At 39.2% G+C, this 16,704-nt stretch overlaps 1 protein-coding gene across 3 annotated transcripts in view; it reads left to right on the top strand.

Annotated features, from left to right (window-relative positions):
- The window catches only part of LOC108412341, a 16,280-nt gene extending 1,874 nt beyond the window's left edge, over positions 1 to 14,406 (top strand). For 2 of the 3 annotated variants that reach the window (XM_017684322.1, XM_017684321.2), the window contains exons 3-14: positions 5,682 to 5,894; positions 6,296 to 6,850; positions 7,017 to 7,067; positions 7,365 to 7,403; positions 8,326 to 8,364; positions 10,109 to 10,195; positions 10,370 to 10,408; positions 10,858 to 10,929; positions 11,063 to 11,101; positions 11,225 to 11,296; positions 11,423 to 11,461; positions 13,413 to 14,406. In XM_017684322.1, coding sequence (XP_017539811.1) covers positions 5,682 to 5,894; positions 6,296 to 6,850; positions 7,017 to 7,067; positions 7,365 to 7,403; positions 8,326 to 8,364; positions 10,109 to 10,195; positions 10,370 to 10,408; positions 10,858 to 10,929; positions 11,063 to 11,101; positions 11,225 to 11,296; positions 11,423 to 11,461; positions 13,413 to 13,441 — 1,274 coding nt within the window. In that variant the 3' untranslated portion in view covers positions 13,442 to 14,406. The remainder of the gene's footprint in view (positions 1 to 5,681; positions 5,895 to 6,295; positions 6,851 to 7,016; positions 7,068 to 7,364; positions 7,404 to 8,325; positions 8,365 to 10,108; positions 10,196 to 10,369; positions 10,409 to 10,857; positions 10,930 to 11,062; positions 11,102 to 11,224; positions 11,297 to 11,422; positions 11,462 to 13,412) is intronic. The other variant, XM_017684323.2, reaches the window with a different exon arrangement.
- The last annotated feature ends 2,298 nt before the right edge of the window (positions 14,407 to 16,704 follow it).

Raw genomic sequence — 16,704 nt, 5'->3', positions numbered from 1 at the left:
GGATGGAGAGAGAACAGAATGAAAGGAGAGAAGACAGATTGACAGAAAAAAGGACAGAATAAAAGGAAAGAGGACAGAATGAAAGGATGGAGGACAGAATGAAAGGAAACAGAGGACAGAGTGAAAAGAGAGAAGACAGACTAACAGAAAAGAGGACCGAATAACAGAAGAGAGGACAGAATGAGGGGAAGAAGACATAATTAAAGGACAGATGACAGAATGAATGGAAAGAGGACAGAATGAAAGGAGAGAGGACAAAAAGAAAGGAGATAGGGCACGATGAAAGGAGAGAGGACAGAGTGAAAGAAGAGAGGACAGAATGAAAGGAGTAAGGGCAGAATGAAAGGAAAGAGGACAGAATGAAAGGACAGAGGAGAGAATGAAAGGACAGAGGACAGAATGAAAGGACTGGACAGAATGAAAGGACAGGATAGAATGAAAGGAGTAAGGATAGAATGAAAAGAGAGAGGGCACGATGAAAGGAGAGAGGACAGAGTGAAAGAAGAGGACAGAATGAAAGGAGTAAGGATAGAATGAAAAGAGAGAGGGCACGATGAAAGGAGAGAGGACAGAATGAAATAAGAGGACAGAATGAAAGGAGTAAGGAAAGAATGAAAGGAGAGAGGACAGTGAAGAAAGCAAGGACAGAATGAAAGAAGAGGACAGAATGAAAGGACAGAGGACAGAATGAAAGGAGTAAGGGCAGAATGAAAGGAAAGAGGACAGAATGAAAGGACAGAGGAGAGAATGAAAGGACAGAGGACAGAATGAAAGGACTGGACAGAATGAAAGGACAGGATAGAATGAAAGGAGTAAGGATAGAATGAAAAGAGAGAGGACAGAATGAAAGGAGAGTGGACAGAATGAAAAGAGTAAGGATAGAATGAAAGGGCAGGACAGAATGAAAGGAGAGTGGACAGAATGAAAGGAGTAAGGATAGAATGAAAGGGCAGGACAGATTGAAAGGAGAGTGGACAGAATGAAAGGAGTAAGGATAGAATGAAAGGAGAGAGGACAGAATGAAAGGACAGAGGACAAAATTAAAGGACAGGACAGAGTGAAAGGACAGGACAGAATGAAAGGACAGAGGACAGAATGAAAGGAGTAAGGACAGATTGAAAGGAAAGTGGACAGAATGAAAGGAGTAAGGACAGAACAAAAGGACAGGACAGAATGAAAGGAGAGTGGACAGAATGAAAGGAGTAAGGACAGAACAAAAGGACAGGACAGAATGAAAGGAGAGTGGACAGAATGAAAGGACAGAGGACAGAATGAAATAAGAGGACAGAATGAAAGGAGTAAGGAAAGAATGAAAGGAGAGAGGACAGTGAAGAAAGCAAGGACAGAATGAAAGAAGAGGACAGAATGAAAGGACAGAGGATGGAATGAAAGGTTAGAGGATGGAATGAAAGGACAGAGAACAGAAGGAAAGGAGAGAGGGCAGAATGAAAGGGAACAGTAGTTGTAGTTGTCAGCAGTTGTTAGCACACAGGACTGAGTTTTGTTAGTAGTTGTAGTCGTCAGTAGTTGTAGTTGTTAGTAGTTGTAGTTGTTAGTGGTTGTAGTTGTTACTGGTTGTAGTTGTTGGTAGTTGTAGTTGTTACTGGTTGTAGTTGTTAGTAGTTGTAGTTGTCAGTAGTTGTTAGCACACAGGACTGAGTTGTGTTATTAGTTGTAGTAGTTAGTAGTTGTAGTCGTCAGTGGTTGTAGTCGTCAGTGGTTGTAGTTGTTAGTAGTTGTAGTTGTTAGTTGTTGTAGTTGTTGGTAGTTGTACTTGTTAGTGGTTGTAGTTTTTAGTAGTTGTAGTTGTCAGTAGTTGTTAGTAGTTGTAGTTGTTGGTAGTTCTACTTGTTAGTGGTTGTATTTGTTAGTAGTTGTATTTGTTAGTGGTTGTAGTTGTTACTGGTTGTAGTTGTTAGTAGTTGTAGTTGTTGGTAGTTCTACTTGTTAGTGGTTGTAGTTGTTAGTAGTTGTATTTGTTAGTGGTTGTAGTTGTTACTGGTTGTAGATGTTAGTAGTTGTACTTTTTAGTGGTTGTACTTGTTAGTAGTTGTAGTTGTTAGTTGTTAGCACACAGGACTGAGTGTTTTTTGAATGCAGAGCGACACTGCCACCTACAGGAGGACCATCAAACTGCGAGCAACTACAACTGATGCGCAAGACATGTTTACATACATTCTGCTGTGTTAAAGGAATAATGAGCTGTTTGCATTTGAATCTGGGCAGTAGGGGTTTGTTCACCAAACACTAAAATCAGAGCAAATACTACAACTTTAATACAATAAATACTGATTTTACACTCCAAAAAATGGTCTCTTCTCAAGTGAAATGATCTTATAAAAATAAATATAGTAAATAAATCTAATATTTCTCCTGTTGGGATTGTTGCATGCTTATTTTAAGATTATTTACTTTATTTTTAGACATTTTGACTGGGGGGCATGACTGGGGGGCAAGATTGGGGGGCAAGATTGGGGGGCAAGACTGGAAGGTTGCCGGTTCAATCCCCAGTGCCGACAGTCCATGACTGAGGTGTCCTTGAGCAAGACACCTTGGATAGGGCTGCCCACCGCTCCAGGCAAGTGTGCTCACTGCCCCCTAGTGTGTGTATTCACTAGTGTGTATGTGGTGTTTCACTTCACGGATGGGTTTAAATGCAGAGGTGGAATTTCCCCGTTTGTGGGATTAAAAAAGTATCACTTAACTTAAAATGATCTCACTATATCAACAGATAATTGTGCTTGTGGAAAGAAATGGGCTTGAAACCAGCAAAATGATCTGCCAGTGTAGTGAGAAAATATAACTTGATAAAATTAGCTAAACAAGTAAAAAATCTTTGGGAATAAACTAAATAATCTTATAATAAGTGCACAGTGGTCTCAAAACAAGAAATATAAAATATATTGACTAGAATTAACACCATTTCATTTCACAATGTGCCATGTTTGCTTTGCATGTCTGTCAATTTCAACCCTCTACTGGAGGAATCCCAGTAATAATTCTAGCTATCATCCAATACTTGCTTTATTTATTTAATCTTTAGTCAAATCAGGTGTGCTGCTGATTTAAGCTACCAAATCCATCTGATGGCTGAGAGCATTGATGCCAAATTTGAATAAATAAATATAAATGAATAGATCCAGCACTGACTGGAAAGAGAATCCTGATATAGGAAAAACACTAGGCTGTGAGCTGTGTGCATGGAAAATTCTAGCTTTAGTGAACTTTTGAACTCGTACAGAAAGTTCTATAAGATGAGCTTGTAGGGTCAGTGCGGCCTGGTACGAGCAGGGTGAGATCGGCTGTTAAAAAGAGAATATTATACACATGTTGGTTTAAGAGTGACCAAGTTAAAGACCGAGTAATATGGGGACTAAATGGAATTGAAATTCTGTAAAAATGGCAGGGTGATCATCTCTTCACCTCAAAAATATAAAAAGCGTTGTTTTGAAGCTGCCTGGTCCCACTTCATATTGAATGTCTTTAATAACTGTGTAGTTACATGTGAATAACATATGCAACATCACTAACTAATGGAACTACTAATGATTTTTAGTCACTGTATTACAGAAGCACAGCCTATGTAATTACACAAGTGTATCTTAATAGTTGTAACAGCCTGTTCTCTCATTTAATTACACAATGGTAATAACAAATGTAACTACATTTGTAATAAAACTGGAACAGCAGCTGTTTTTTTCAGAAGTCTTTTCTAGCAGTAAAAGGAAATATGTAATAACATGCCTTAAACAACAGTTAGTCCCGGCCACGCGAGCTGATTGGTTGAAAGTTGTTCTAACTGTGCTGTTAGTTCACCATATACATGGTGTATATACATGTATATGTATATGGTGTATATAGGGGCAGTCGTGGGCTGGAGGTTAGGGAACTGGCCCTGTGACCGGAAGGTTGCTGGTTCGATCCCTAGTGCCGACAGTCCATGACTGAGGCGTCCTTGAGCAAGACACCTAACGCCCAACTGCTCCCCAGGCAGCATGGATAGGGCTGCCCACTGCTCTGGGCAAGTGTGTGGTGTTTCACTTCACAGATGGGTTAAACGCAGAGGTGGAATTTCTCCGTTTGTGGGATTAAAAGAAAGTATAACTTATATCAAAACTGAATTTGATACACATGTGTAATTACATAGGCTGATGTGGCTAAATCATCACTAGTTACATTGTTGTTGCATGTTATTCATGTGTAACTACACAATTATTAGAGTCACTTGGGACCAGCTGTTTTTGCATTTGGCTTCCTGAAGCCTTTGCCACTTGCTGCTCAAATAAAGCGGAGACCTTTTACCACAAAAGCTCGGCTTTTGAGAACTTAGAAATGAAGTCAGTTATTACTGTAAGTGTAATGTAAGAGTTAAAGATTCAACTATGTGTCCAGGCCCTGTGCTGTAGGGAAAGCTCTGGGTTTGCGAAAGCGTCAAGGTGAAACCTGAATCTAAACTTCGTAAAAACAAGAAATTCCTGTTGACTTGAGACTCAACTTGGACTCTCAACTCAGCCAAAAGACTGAAGCAGTTACAAAGTACGCTGTTGAAAATGAGAGGTCGGCTCAACTGGAAATGATAAAGTAACTGATTACGTGGCTTTTTTTGAGTTGACTTGAGGACAGAAGTTCACACAACTCAGATTTCTTTGTTGAATCAGAAGTTCTCTTCATTTTTTAGTTCTGCCTCTCAGTTTGGGAAATAAACTCGTTTTTCATACTCAACTTCTTCCACCAGCTAGGACTGTCTGTTGGGTTCACACTTACGGATGTCTATGGCATCGCTGGGGCTCAGACCCACACTCTCCTGTTGGGGTGATGGCTTAGTCCACTCACCACTCAGGAACACATGAAGCAGCTCAGATTTTGTGTCTGTAAATGTTTAAAACACAGGAGAAAATATTAATTGTTTTACCTTTAATGCAGAGCATCATTTCTTGTGGTTTGACTGCCTGATAATTCATCCCAACACCAGGAGGTCATGAGTTTGAATCCCAGCACTGCCTGGAAGCCAAAAGGAAAATATGCCAGATGGGACTGTGTGATACACGGAGCACCAGCTAGTGGGGAAACTGAGTAAAAAAATGCTAATTCAGTTTTTTCAGCTTTGTTTATCTAACCAAGATGCTGACCTAGAAACAGTAGCTGGGTGAATTTTTGACTCGGCTAAGAAATTTAAGTTATACATAAACATACATTACATAAACACTCAGCAGCTCAGAAACTGACTCCAAGAATGAATGAACTAGCACCAAAGACAATGTCAGGTGTCGAGACCAAGGACATGGGTAGGTCTAACAGATCTACATCCTGGGGACATTTAAAGAGGTTTAACAGTTATCTGTAGCTAATGTAGCCTAAATATATCAAGTATTCACATGTAATATTTGAAGGTTCATGACAAGCGGCTTTTTTTATTGTTGATATTTTGGTGTATATTAAAATATAAACACAAGGGCCTCAGGTTTGCTGAGATTTTTTAATAAAGCCCTTTTAGTGGACACATTTGACGCCCTTGTGCTACATCATTTTAAGTTGAGCAGACTTCTCAAGATAACAGCATTGTTGTTGGGATTGGGAGCCCACTTTGTCTAGGCTCATAAAAAGGCCACAATACCATCAACTAGTTTGCAGGATGATTTTAAAAAAACGTCTGAGTAATTGTTTTGCCGTTTACCCCACAGAGAGACAGGCCCTGTACCACGTCCACACTGTTCACTTCAGTCCTTTCCACAATACCAATCATGGCACTGAGCTCACTGCAGCTGTGCTGACTGATGGAGAGAACATGGTTTCAGAATGGACGGAAGACTTCTGGAGTAGAACAAGAATGAAGAAGCAGAAAGTTCCACGGGAATTTGAAGTTTTTATCGACCTTCTGGAGATCAGCTATAATGGTCAGTTTTCTATTCAATCACACACTAAAATCTCACCTAATATGTGTATTAAAGTAAATTGGGGTAACACTTCACTGTGAGGTTCTGTTCAGAAGGCTACACAACACCTACATAAGCTTCTCATGACAACTGACTAAACCTACGGAAATGTTTATTCCAATAGCCCTTATTCCTTATAAAAGTTACTCTTGCCAATTGTTATCAAAATTAACTAGAGTTTCTTTATAATGAATGCTACTTATTGGAATAAGCCTTTATAAAAATTTGTGTAGGATTATGTTAGTTGTCATGACAAGCTTATGTAGGTGTCATGTAGGCTTGTGAACAGAGTGATACTGTAGTGATACCAACCATGGCAAGTATGGGGAGCTGTGTGTAGAACATTTTTATCTGTATTTCAGATACTGGCGACATAGTAAAGAGACATGACTGTGAGGTTGAGAGATCCTCTAGTGGAGATGTGACCTTACTGAACCCTACAGCTGAATGCAGACTCAATGGAAAGGTCATCCTCCACTTTAATGTGGACACTGTTCAGTGTGTGGTGCTGGACAGTGAGCTCCTTCCAGCTGAAGTAGTGCCAACTGGTTCACCCAGCCTGAGTCAAATCTACAAGGAATATTTGGTGCAGAGGTGTATGGAGGAGATCCTCGGTTACCTGGATGACCATGAGGACAGCAGAAGAACTGATGTGACCCCAAGTTCTGAAGATGAGGACTTCATTTCTGGAAACATGTTGCTTCTCTTGTGCATCATCGTTTGGGTGTTTTGGAGAGAAAGAAATAAGGATCACACAGAAGTGGAGCTCGTTGAATGTAATGCAAGCATTTCCCTGCTTGACCCGTCATTCTACACTGAATGGATTCATTCGATCATTTTCCGCATTAAGAAAAAGATGAGAAAAAGGAAAGTTGGGAAACCTCCAGTTAATAGTGCTTACAGAGAAGATTTAAATGGTGAGACCAAAAGCAGGCTGACATGCTTTTATAAGAGAACGTTCTGCTTCTTCTCAACAATATAATAATAATGAATTAATATCAATTAAGGATGAATCAAAGAATGAATTTGAATATACACAGTGCTCAGTGAGAGGTGATGTTGATGATGCTCTCCCTCTTTCAGTGATGGATTTCAATGACGATCATGATGCACGAGATGCAGACCAAACAGAGAGTGAGTTCAGTGCTGTTCACTTTACCTCACATTCCTGCCCATCACAGTGGTCAGTGCAACAGGAGAACATGTTTTTACAGAAAGTTCATTGTCATATTTCTGTACTGCTGTCAGATCTGCTGCTTTCTCTAAGCAAGAAATGATCTCAGTGTTTCTAAGTGTAATTTCAAATATCACAAATATCACTACATTCAAATGTAACCAACTAAATTAACACATTTCCAAACTCATTAACCTGAATTTAATATTCTTAATGTCGTGTTTAATGTCTCTTTGTTTTTTACTTTTGTATAATAGGAAGATCCGTGGCTTCAATGGACATTCCTCTAACTTTGGGTAACGATACTTATTTCATTTTTAGTACATTTTCAGTATTTTTGATGGTCTTTTTGTTTAACTTTAGAAAAAGGTGTTTGTCGAAGCCTGAGGGACTACAAAACTAAAACTGGAAACATTTCTTTCAAGAAAAATAATGCATTTATGCATAAATTCAGTGTGAACTGGACTGAGGAAGAGAGACAGTGATAAAGAAGCACTGCCCTTATGATCATAAAAGACTACAGCCTTTCTAAAAGTGCTCAAACAGCTCTATATGGCAGAGAAATGTTATCTTTTGCATTAAAAAAATTGATGAAAATGACAAAGAAATGAAAAGTATTGCAGCAAGCAGCAATTTAGGGGTTCAAGCACTAATCAACTCAGTGATAATGCTCAGCAATGCGACCTTTTTGCATGCAAATGATAAATGATAGGAAGTCAGAGTTGATCAAAAGTTTTTCATATGCCAAGATTATTGACCTTCAATGAGGATACTGTTCAGGCTTAGTACAGATTGACCTTCTGACATCATTGCTTAAGCTGCAGACCTTGAACATGTAAGTCAAAAAGCTGTACAAGCCGTCCAATTTCTGACATAACATGTAATTGCAAAGTTGTTCAGCTAAAAAAGTCTTAATATCATGAGACCTTTTATGAGCTCTGTAGGAAACAGAAAAAACCCTTAATATCATGAGGCCTGTTATTTATCTGTAGGAGATAGATAGTAATGTAAATTGGATTTCATGGCACTTTATTTCACATACCTGGCCACAACTGCTGTCACTGCAACATGAGAAGAACATGTTTTTACAGAAGGTTTTCATATTATTGTACCTATGTCAGATCTCTGCTGCTTTCTCTGATCTGATCTCTCATGATCCTGAATTTGATATTCTTAATGACATATTTACTTATTAAACTTCATATTTCTTTATTATAGGGCAGTTCGCTGCTTCAATGGACATTCCTCTAACTTTGGGTAATGATACTTAATTCATTTTCAGTACACCTTCAGTATTTCAAGATATTGTCAACTGCAAAAGTTTGGACATTCCCAGTCAAATTATGTGATGATAAGTCTGCAGAGAACATACTTGCCATACTCTGGCATTTTCCTGCTGATTTCTATTTATTTGAATGTATTGTTTAACATATTGGAAGAAATAAGAAATAGAAAATGCACAGAATGATGTCTCTGTAGAGGATTTGTTAACTTATTTTCACTTAGAAAATCAAGATAACGTGGAATTTGATCAGGGGTCTTCAAACTTTTGCATATGAGTGTATATATACAGTGACAAAGCTAAGCTTTTATAGAAGGCAGGGCAAACCTCAATAGTGGACCCTAGAGGTGGTGGTGGGCTTATTTGAAAGTAACATTTTACAGTTATTTTTAATACAACAGCCCGTCTAGATGGAAAGGTCTCAAACAGCTCTATATGGCAGAAAAATGTCATCTCTTGTGTTATGATTTTGATGAAAATAGCAATAAAGAAATATGAAGTAAAATAAAAATATGACCCCAAGCAGCAAATAAGGGGTCCAAGCACAAATCAGCTCAATGAGGTTTAATGCACAGCACTGGGGCCTTATCACAGACAAAATATAAATGACAAGAAGTCAGAGCTGATCAAAATTTCTTACTATGCCAAGATTATTGTTCAGAGACCTTAAATGAAGTTACTGTTCCGGATTAGTAAAGACTGATCTTCTAACATTGGTGCTTAAGCTGGAGATCTTGAACAAATAAGTCAAAGGCTGTATAAGCCATCCAATTTCTGACATAACTTGAAATTGCAAAGTTGTTCAGTTAAAAACCTGAATCATGTTATTTTTCCATAGGAAAGAGAAAAGAATGTAAATTGGATTTTTAATGGTTTGTAAATAATTTTTATGATTTCATGCCAATTACTGTGAGAGTTGGGACCTTGACAGTATGGTCCCCTCAATACTTAGCTGCACATTCTGTGCTGGACCTCAAATCTGATCTAACTTATTCTGCTATTTATACCACTATATATACATCCAGTCCCAGATGAAGCAAATAGTGTTGATTATCTCATAACAACAGCACATGTCAAGGTCTAGAATCTGCTAGACATCAAACCAATAGTTGGTTCTCATAGTCAACATGGACATGGAAGAAATAGGCAGTCATAAAGACATCAAGAGCCAGATCATTATGGCCAGAAGACTGGTCAAAGCATCTCCTGGTGCTCCTAATCAGCAGTGGTGAGTACAGACCGGTGACAGAGTGGTGGGCACCCAAGGCTCATTGATGCATGAGGGCAACATGGAGGTCCAACAAGGTGGACAAAGCCTGGACAAAAGAGGTCCTGTACCTGAACAATGTGTTTGAACAGTTTGCGGATAAATATAAAGATTCAAATTCTCCAGATCGCAAACTGATTGCGCTGGTATGTTCATCCAATCTGCGTTGGCTCCACCTTGCAACTTACAGGACTTGGATCTGCTGCTTATCTCTTACTGCCAGATCCCACAGGACACCTTCCAAGGTCTTGTAGTGTCCATGCTTCAGCAGGTTGGATCTGTTTAGGCAGCACGCAGAAGATAAACCGCATATAGGGCATTATGTTTCAGCTCATTGGCATTTAACTGATAAATATGTACTGATATTAACGATGAAAACTTAAATAAACTTAGTCATATTTGGAATCTAATGGAAGTCTATCATTGGAGTCTATCTTCTCATTTCCTTTCAGCTGGAGAAGATGATTGTGGTCAGATAAGGAAGATTGTAATCAGTAAAGACAAACTAACTCAGACTGCGAGACTGATCACAGCTGGAGGTGAGTCCAAAAACTAAAGGAAAAGTAAACGAAAGGGAAATTCCACTAAAAACAGTGAATTCACACTAATAAGAACATGATATAAATACATCACTGTGGTTCTGTGCTCCTAATTTGACAGAACAGTTAATTATCTTTTCCACTGTGATTGGTTCTGTTCTCTCTTTTTAACAGGACATCTTGGATCTAGAACCATCTCTGTCCCTGCATTTGGTAAATCACTGCACTTATTTCAGTGCAGAGCAATGAACCCATTTTTTATTACAAACATCTTCAATGTAAAAAGAGCTCAACCAGTTCTCCAATGAAGCCCTGTAGTTACTGAATAAGCCTGGAATTATAAGGGGTGTTAAGAGATTAATTGGTCCTGGGATTTTAAAGATTCATTGGTCGTGGGAGTTTAAGGTGTTTTAAGGTATTCATTGGTCCTGGGATTTTAATGGTAATTAAGGGGTTAATTGGTCCTGGGATTTTAAAGAGTTTTAAGAGGTCTTTAGTTACTGATTGGTCCTGGGATTTTAAAGATTCATTGGCCGTGGGATTTTAAGGTGTTCATTGGTTTAAGAGGTTAAACTAATCCAGTATTATCCTTCATTTACTGTACACTGTTACATTAACAGTGCTGTATAGATTGTACAGATGAGTGTTAATGACCCTTTCAGAGATGGAGGGAGAGGAAAGTGACCACAGGGGTGAAACAAATCCCCAGGATCCTTTGCTGCTGGCACTGATAGGTGAGATTATCATTATTGTCATTATTATCATTATCTAACAGTTTTCTTCTTAAGAATGGTTGGTTAATGAAGCCCATTGATCACATTCCTGAACTCATGCTGCTCCTCACTGATGTCTGATTTTTAATTCTAGAAAGATTTGCTGCTTCCATGGACATTCCTCTAACTCTAGGTAACTGGGTCCCTATCTCATTCTGAGCTCATACTCAATACTTTATATGAAAAGTTCATTAAGTTAGGCTGCATATTTCAAAGTCATTCACCCGCTTGAACCAGTCCATTTTCTCATTCTCAGCTGAGAATGATGATACTCAGAAGCTCAGTGAGGATGGACTGGCTCAGACTGCAGGACTGACCACAGCTGGAGGTGAGACCATCACCTGATCCTGAAGCAAAACGTCCACTGAACACTGAATAACCCAGAATAATGTTGGCATAGCTTTACAGTTACATACGAATATACACTAAACTAAAATTTTTTTTTATTTTTCAGGAAGATCGAATTTCATCCATGCCTCTCTGCCAAATCTAGGTATGACTCTTCTGTATTTCTTTAAAACACAGTTTGGTGAAGTTGAATCTTTATGAAATCACTGAACGCCTTCTGCTGTGGGATTTTCTGACCATATTAAGCAAATCTGAGATGGTTCGTAAGCCAGAGGTCATCAACCCTGCTCCAAATGAGACACACCAGATCCCACCGATGAAGGGGGCTGATGATCTGGGATCTTCAGTCAGGGAGGAAGATCTCCAGGAGCAGGGTTTTCTTTAATTAGTCTGATCTGGTAGCCATGTGGAGGCACATGCTCATCAGCTTTGCCGGTATATTTAGTGAGGCCGCTGGCAGCAGACCAGCCACAGTCAAGAAAGGAAGAGAAAGGAAAGGAAGCTTAGCCACAAAACTGTAGCGTTAATACTTAAAAATGACACTAGATGCACAAAAGGTCTTTAGAGACTGTTCCTTAAGGTCTAATGAATAAATACAGTGAGGGGAAACACGTGTTCAAAGACTTACTTTTGCTGTTTAATAAACTTCCAGTGAATCCACTTTATGTTTACTTTTGATTTTAATTTAGGTGGTAAGCTCTGGTGCATTGTGTGCTGAATGATGGTTTGAAGGCCAAAAAGCTCAGAAGACATCAGCTTTGTGCTGCTGGAATTTTTTAACACTGTGTCCACTCACTGTCCACTCTATTACTACAGGGCTGTCATGGGCTGGAGGTTAGGGAATCAGCCTCGTGACTGGAAGGTCGCCGGTTTGATCCCCAGAGCCGAGAGCACATGGCTGAGGTGTCTAACCCCCAACTGCTTCCCGGGTGCTGCAGATTGGGCTGCCCACCGCTCTGGAAAAGTGTGCTCACTGCCCCCTAGTGTGTGTGTGTTCACTAGTGTGTATGTGGTGTTTTACTTCACGGATGGGTTAAATGCGGAGGTGGAATTTCTCCATTGTGGGACTAATAAGGGTCACTTAATCTAATTAATTATATGCTCCTACCTTGTCGGTCCACCTTGTAGATGTAGAGTCAGAGACGATAGCTCATCTGCTGCTGCACAGTTTGTGTTGGTCATCCACTGGCTTCTCTCTTACCTTCCTAATCATGAGTTAGAGAGCACGTTGGGAAACCTTGCCTGGTTCCATCTGCCCAGAAACTGTCAGTGGTTCTAGACACTTTCTTTCACCATCAAACTGCTTCAGATTGATGGAGAACGTATTGTTTAGGGCTCTATGTAGCACCAAAAAAGGTCAATTTATTCTTATGATGTCATGCTTGTTACAATGGAAGACCCCTTTTGGGTACTGTATAGAACCCTTTTCAAAAAGGTTCTATACAGGACCATCTACAGTACACTCAATCAGTCTGAAAAAAATTTAATGTTGAAAAGAACCCTTTAATCAAGCAACAGGGTTCTTTGAGTGTTCATGGTTCTGTTTAGAGCCATTTTCTTTACTGAAGGCCCTGAAGAACCATGATTTTTAAGTACCTTCATGACTGATGATTGATATTTTCTGTACCACTTTGTTTTTTGAAATCTATTTTTGTGATTAAACCCATGAATACATGCTCTTTGTTCATATTTTTAAATCCAAAGTTAAAACAGTTAGTTGTGTGTGTAAATCTGAAGTGGTTATATTGTGCGCACTGGAAGTATATTAAATATAAATTCAAGTGCCAATTACATTTTTACGTACAAGTCAAAAAGGTTTCTAATTTATCAGTAGTTCAAAATATAAACAACTCCAGAACATCTTTATTTAAATGTTTATCTATACTTAAATGTTTATCGCTAGTTTCTGAAGGACCAGTAAAAGAATGAACTTGTACCTTTTCCTACAGAACTTTATAGGTCAGTCATTTAGGCTTTAGATGTTTTTGCTGTATGTAACGCAACGCTGCATTAATCTCTGCACTGTTCATGTAACAGCAGCAACGCTCTGAGATTTAAGGAGAGCTTTTAATTAGACTCTGTGTGTTCTCTCGCAGAGAGAATCGACTCCTCTGACTCTCAGTGAGATGATTCCAGAAGAGGAGGCTGTTACTCAGCGGTACAGCTACACCTGAAGATCTCATCTTAGAGAAGATCATCACAGTCTCTATCTTAAAATCAAAGCAACCAATCAGGATACCCACCGCCCACCAAGACCATTACCACTACCACCACCAATACCACCACCACCACCACCACCACCACAAACGTAATCTATTGACCAAGACAAGTCAATGGTTCTCTACTTTTAGGCCCGGGGAACACCAATCAGATGTTTAAGTACTATATATGTATGTAACTAGATTTGGGCAATTGAACATGAAATATAAGTAAATGCTTATATTATATGTTCGCCATCTCTCTCAGCCAACCGCAGTCACAGACTCAACACCCTAGGCCAAAACAGTGCTGACCAGGACCGTCTGCTGTCATCTAGACTACAGCTGACAGTCGGCCACTGACGTTCACCAGCGGCCTCTCAGAGTCCAATGGCTGACAGTTGGTTTGGTGTTTCCTGGGCCTGACGCCCGATTCACACATCCTACATCTGTTTGGTTTCTTTGCATCGTGAACAAGTCCTTCCGATTGAAGGATAGTTCTATATAGAACCTCTTTGAAAATTTACACACACTGTACCTAATATACATACAAAGACAGAGTATCAGTGTCAGAACCTTCACAATACATCTATATATAATTATATAACTATCATTGTGTTTGACATCAAAAAGACAAAGTCAGCTACAAGGTCAGCTGTCATTTCACCCCAGACAGAACCCGTCCCTCCACACAGGTGTGATGTCAACTTGACAGAAACAGCCTTTATGACCACTGCAGCCTTTTTGTAATGAGCCTTTATAAATGTTTATGAAGGTTATGTCAACTGCCATGAAAGGCTTATGCAGCTTGGCATGTAGCCTTATGAGCACTGACCTACAGTGCAGTGTTATATTTTATTGTACACTAAAAGGAAAAATAAACAGTGTAACGGAGTCGCTGACTGATGCCGGATGGACTAGCAGTGCAGTTCAGTAAGTTTCTCAGTACTCGGTATGTAAATTACTCTAAATTACTGCTTTGTTTTTTTAGTAGAATATATTTTATTTTTACAGCAGTCATGATTTTTATGAGTCCAGATTTTTCTTCCAACCAAGCAGGAGGACACCTGATATATCATGAAGGTGTTATATCAGGAGGACAGCGCTCTGTACAACCAAGTTTCTCAACCTTTTTAAACCAAGACCACCCAGAGATGCTGTCCTTTGTTCTCTCCCTCTGCAGGAATTCAGTTATCAATTTGACAATCAGGAATTTAGCATTTTGTAAAGTTTGCGTTTAAATGTACTGTCTATACTAAAATACCAAGAACACATGTGCCATGGTCTGGAGAAACAGTTGGAGTGTAAGACTGATTAGTCTTGGAAAACACCTTTTTACATAACTGACAAAAAATAAAACAAAGTGTTTGGGTTAAGGCTGTGTGAAATGAATATTACACCAAAAGAACATCTTTAACTCAGTTAACTTATTCTTGAAGGAAGGAACCACGTAGGAACCACCCCAGAGCCCACGAACAGATGCTGAATCACCTCAAAGGTATATTTAATAAGTTCATGTTCAAGACAGAGCCGCCTCATCAAGTTCAGTGCATCACCAAGATTATGAAGGACGACTTGCTGTTTGGGAACCAAGCCCACATCACTGCATCGCTGGGAAGGGTTTTAGCATCTCTCACATCTTCACAAACTTAGAAAGATTCTTCCTCATGGACCATCACAACAGTGTCAACCAGAGGAGGATGGGTTCCCCTTCTGAGTCTTGGTTCCTCTCAAGGTTGTTGGTGTCACTCCTTTCCACTAGAGGGCTTTGCGCTTGCTTAAGTTCTTGCAGTTTCTGACGGGCGAGTAAGAGAAGGGAAGACGGCTTGCATGTAGATGAGACGACTAAACGAACTGAGCAGAATTAAATGCACTTAAATTACACTTAAAAAAAAAAAAGCAAATAGCATTGCCCCAGCGTGGTGAGTGGTTCGGTTTCATGTTAAATCGTCTGTTGGGTTGTGTATGTTTTCTGCCTGAGTGTTTCAAAGGGGATACGTGGCTGTATTTAATTAGAATGTTCGCGAGATGTGCGAGTTTGGTTTAGGTCTGTGTGTAGATCTGTAACATCCTCATATTATGTGTATTTTTTTTTTCATATGCTTGGAGGTAAAGATTTATAAGTTAAGTGTATTGGCGGTTTATTAGACTGAAACCCTTTATTTGAAATTATAAATGCTGTTTAAATGCTGAATTTAAATTTCAGAAATGTGTTATTAATCTAGCATGGCCTTAAGTATGACTGATTCAGACGGTTTATACTAAAGGGTGTATATTTATTTGGATTATGATTCTGAATATTGTATCTTCATTCATTTTTTTCAGTTTAACCAATGGTTACTACGCTGTGTGTGACAAAAGGGCAAAAAAAAAAAAGGTTTCTTCCTCTTTTGGGGAGTTTTTCCTTGCCACTGATGCTCATGGGGGCTCGGACCCAGATTTTCTTTTCTTTCTTTCTGTAATACTGATTGTTCTGTAAAGTTGCTTTGTGACAACACCTGCTGTAAAAAGTGCTATATAAATAAACTTTACATACTTACTTACTACTCTTCCTTTGGTTTCATGCTTGACAAAGCTTAAACAGCTGCCTATGTAGACAGTGAGTAGTAAGACAGCTCTCTAGGTAATGACATACACACTGAATGAGAATGAAGAGGCACAGAGTTGGGGGGGACTGCAGAGGAGGTGTGGCAGGTTGGCTCAAGGTTTTTTAATAGATGAACCTAATAGAATAGAAAACAGGTTTTCAATCACCCACCTACACATTTCTATTAGGGTTATATTGACCAGTAAAGGACGTCCTGATGAATTTATTGAACTCATTAAATGATTAACTTTAATAAGTACTGGAACTGTAAGAAATAAGTTTGTCAAATTTGAAAATACCCCATAAAGGCACACTGTGCTTGGCCCCCCATGATTGCCGTTTGTGGCTGTGTTGTAATGTAATTTGTGGATGGTCCCTTAGCACTTACAGCAGTGACTAAACACTGGAATTATGTTCTCTTGTCCTTAAAAAGCAGCAGTTTCTGAGTAAAACTAAGCTGCAGCTGATTGTTTTGGTTGCCAACAATGATCATTTACACATACTGGCCTTTTTTAATGCCCATGGCTGGAAAACTACTGAAGGAATTCGGAGCAAACAAGTTAACTTTTCCTTTTATTTATTTATTTCTTTTGGGTGTAACAG

This window comes from Pygocentrus nattereri, chromosome 11 (assembly GCF_015220715.1).
Source record: "Pygocentrus nattereri isolate fPygNat1 chromosome 11, fPygNat1.pri, whole genome shotgun sequence".
NCBI lineage: Eukaryota > Metazoa > Chordata > Actinopteri > Characiformes > Serrasalmidae > Pygocentrus > Pygocentrus nattereri.
Note: the sequence above shows the minus strand (reverse complement) of the source record. Positions and strands in the feature narration are given on the sequence as shown.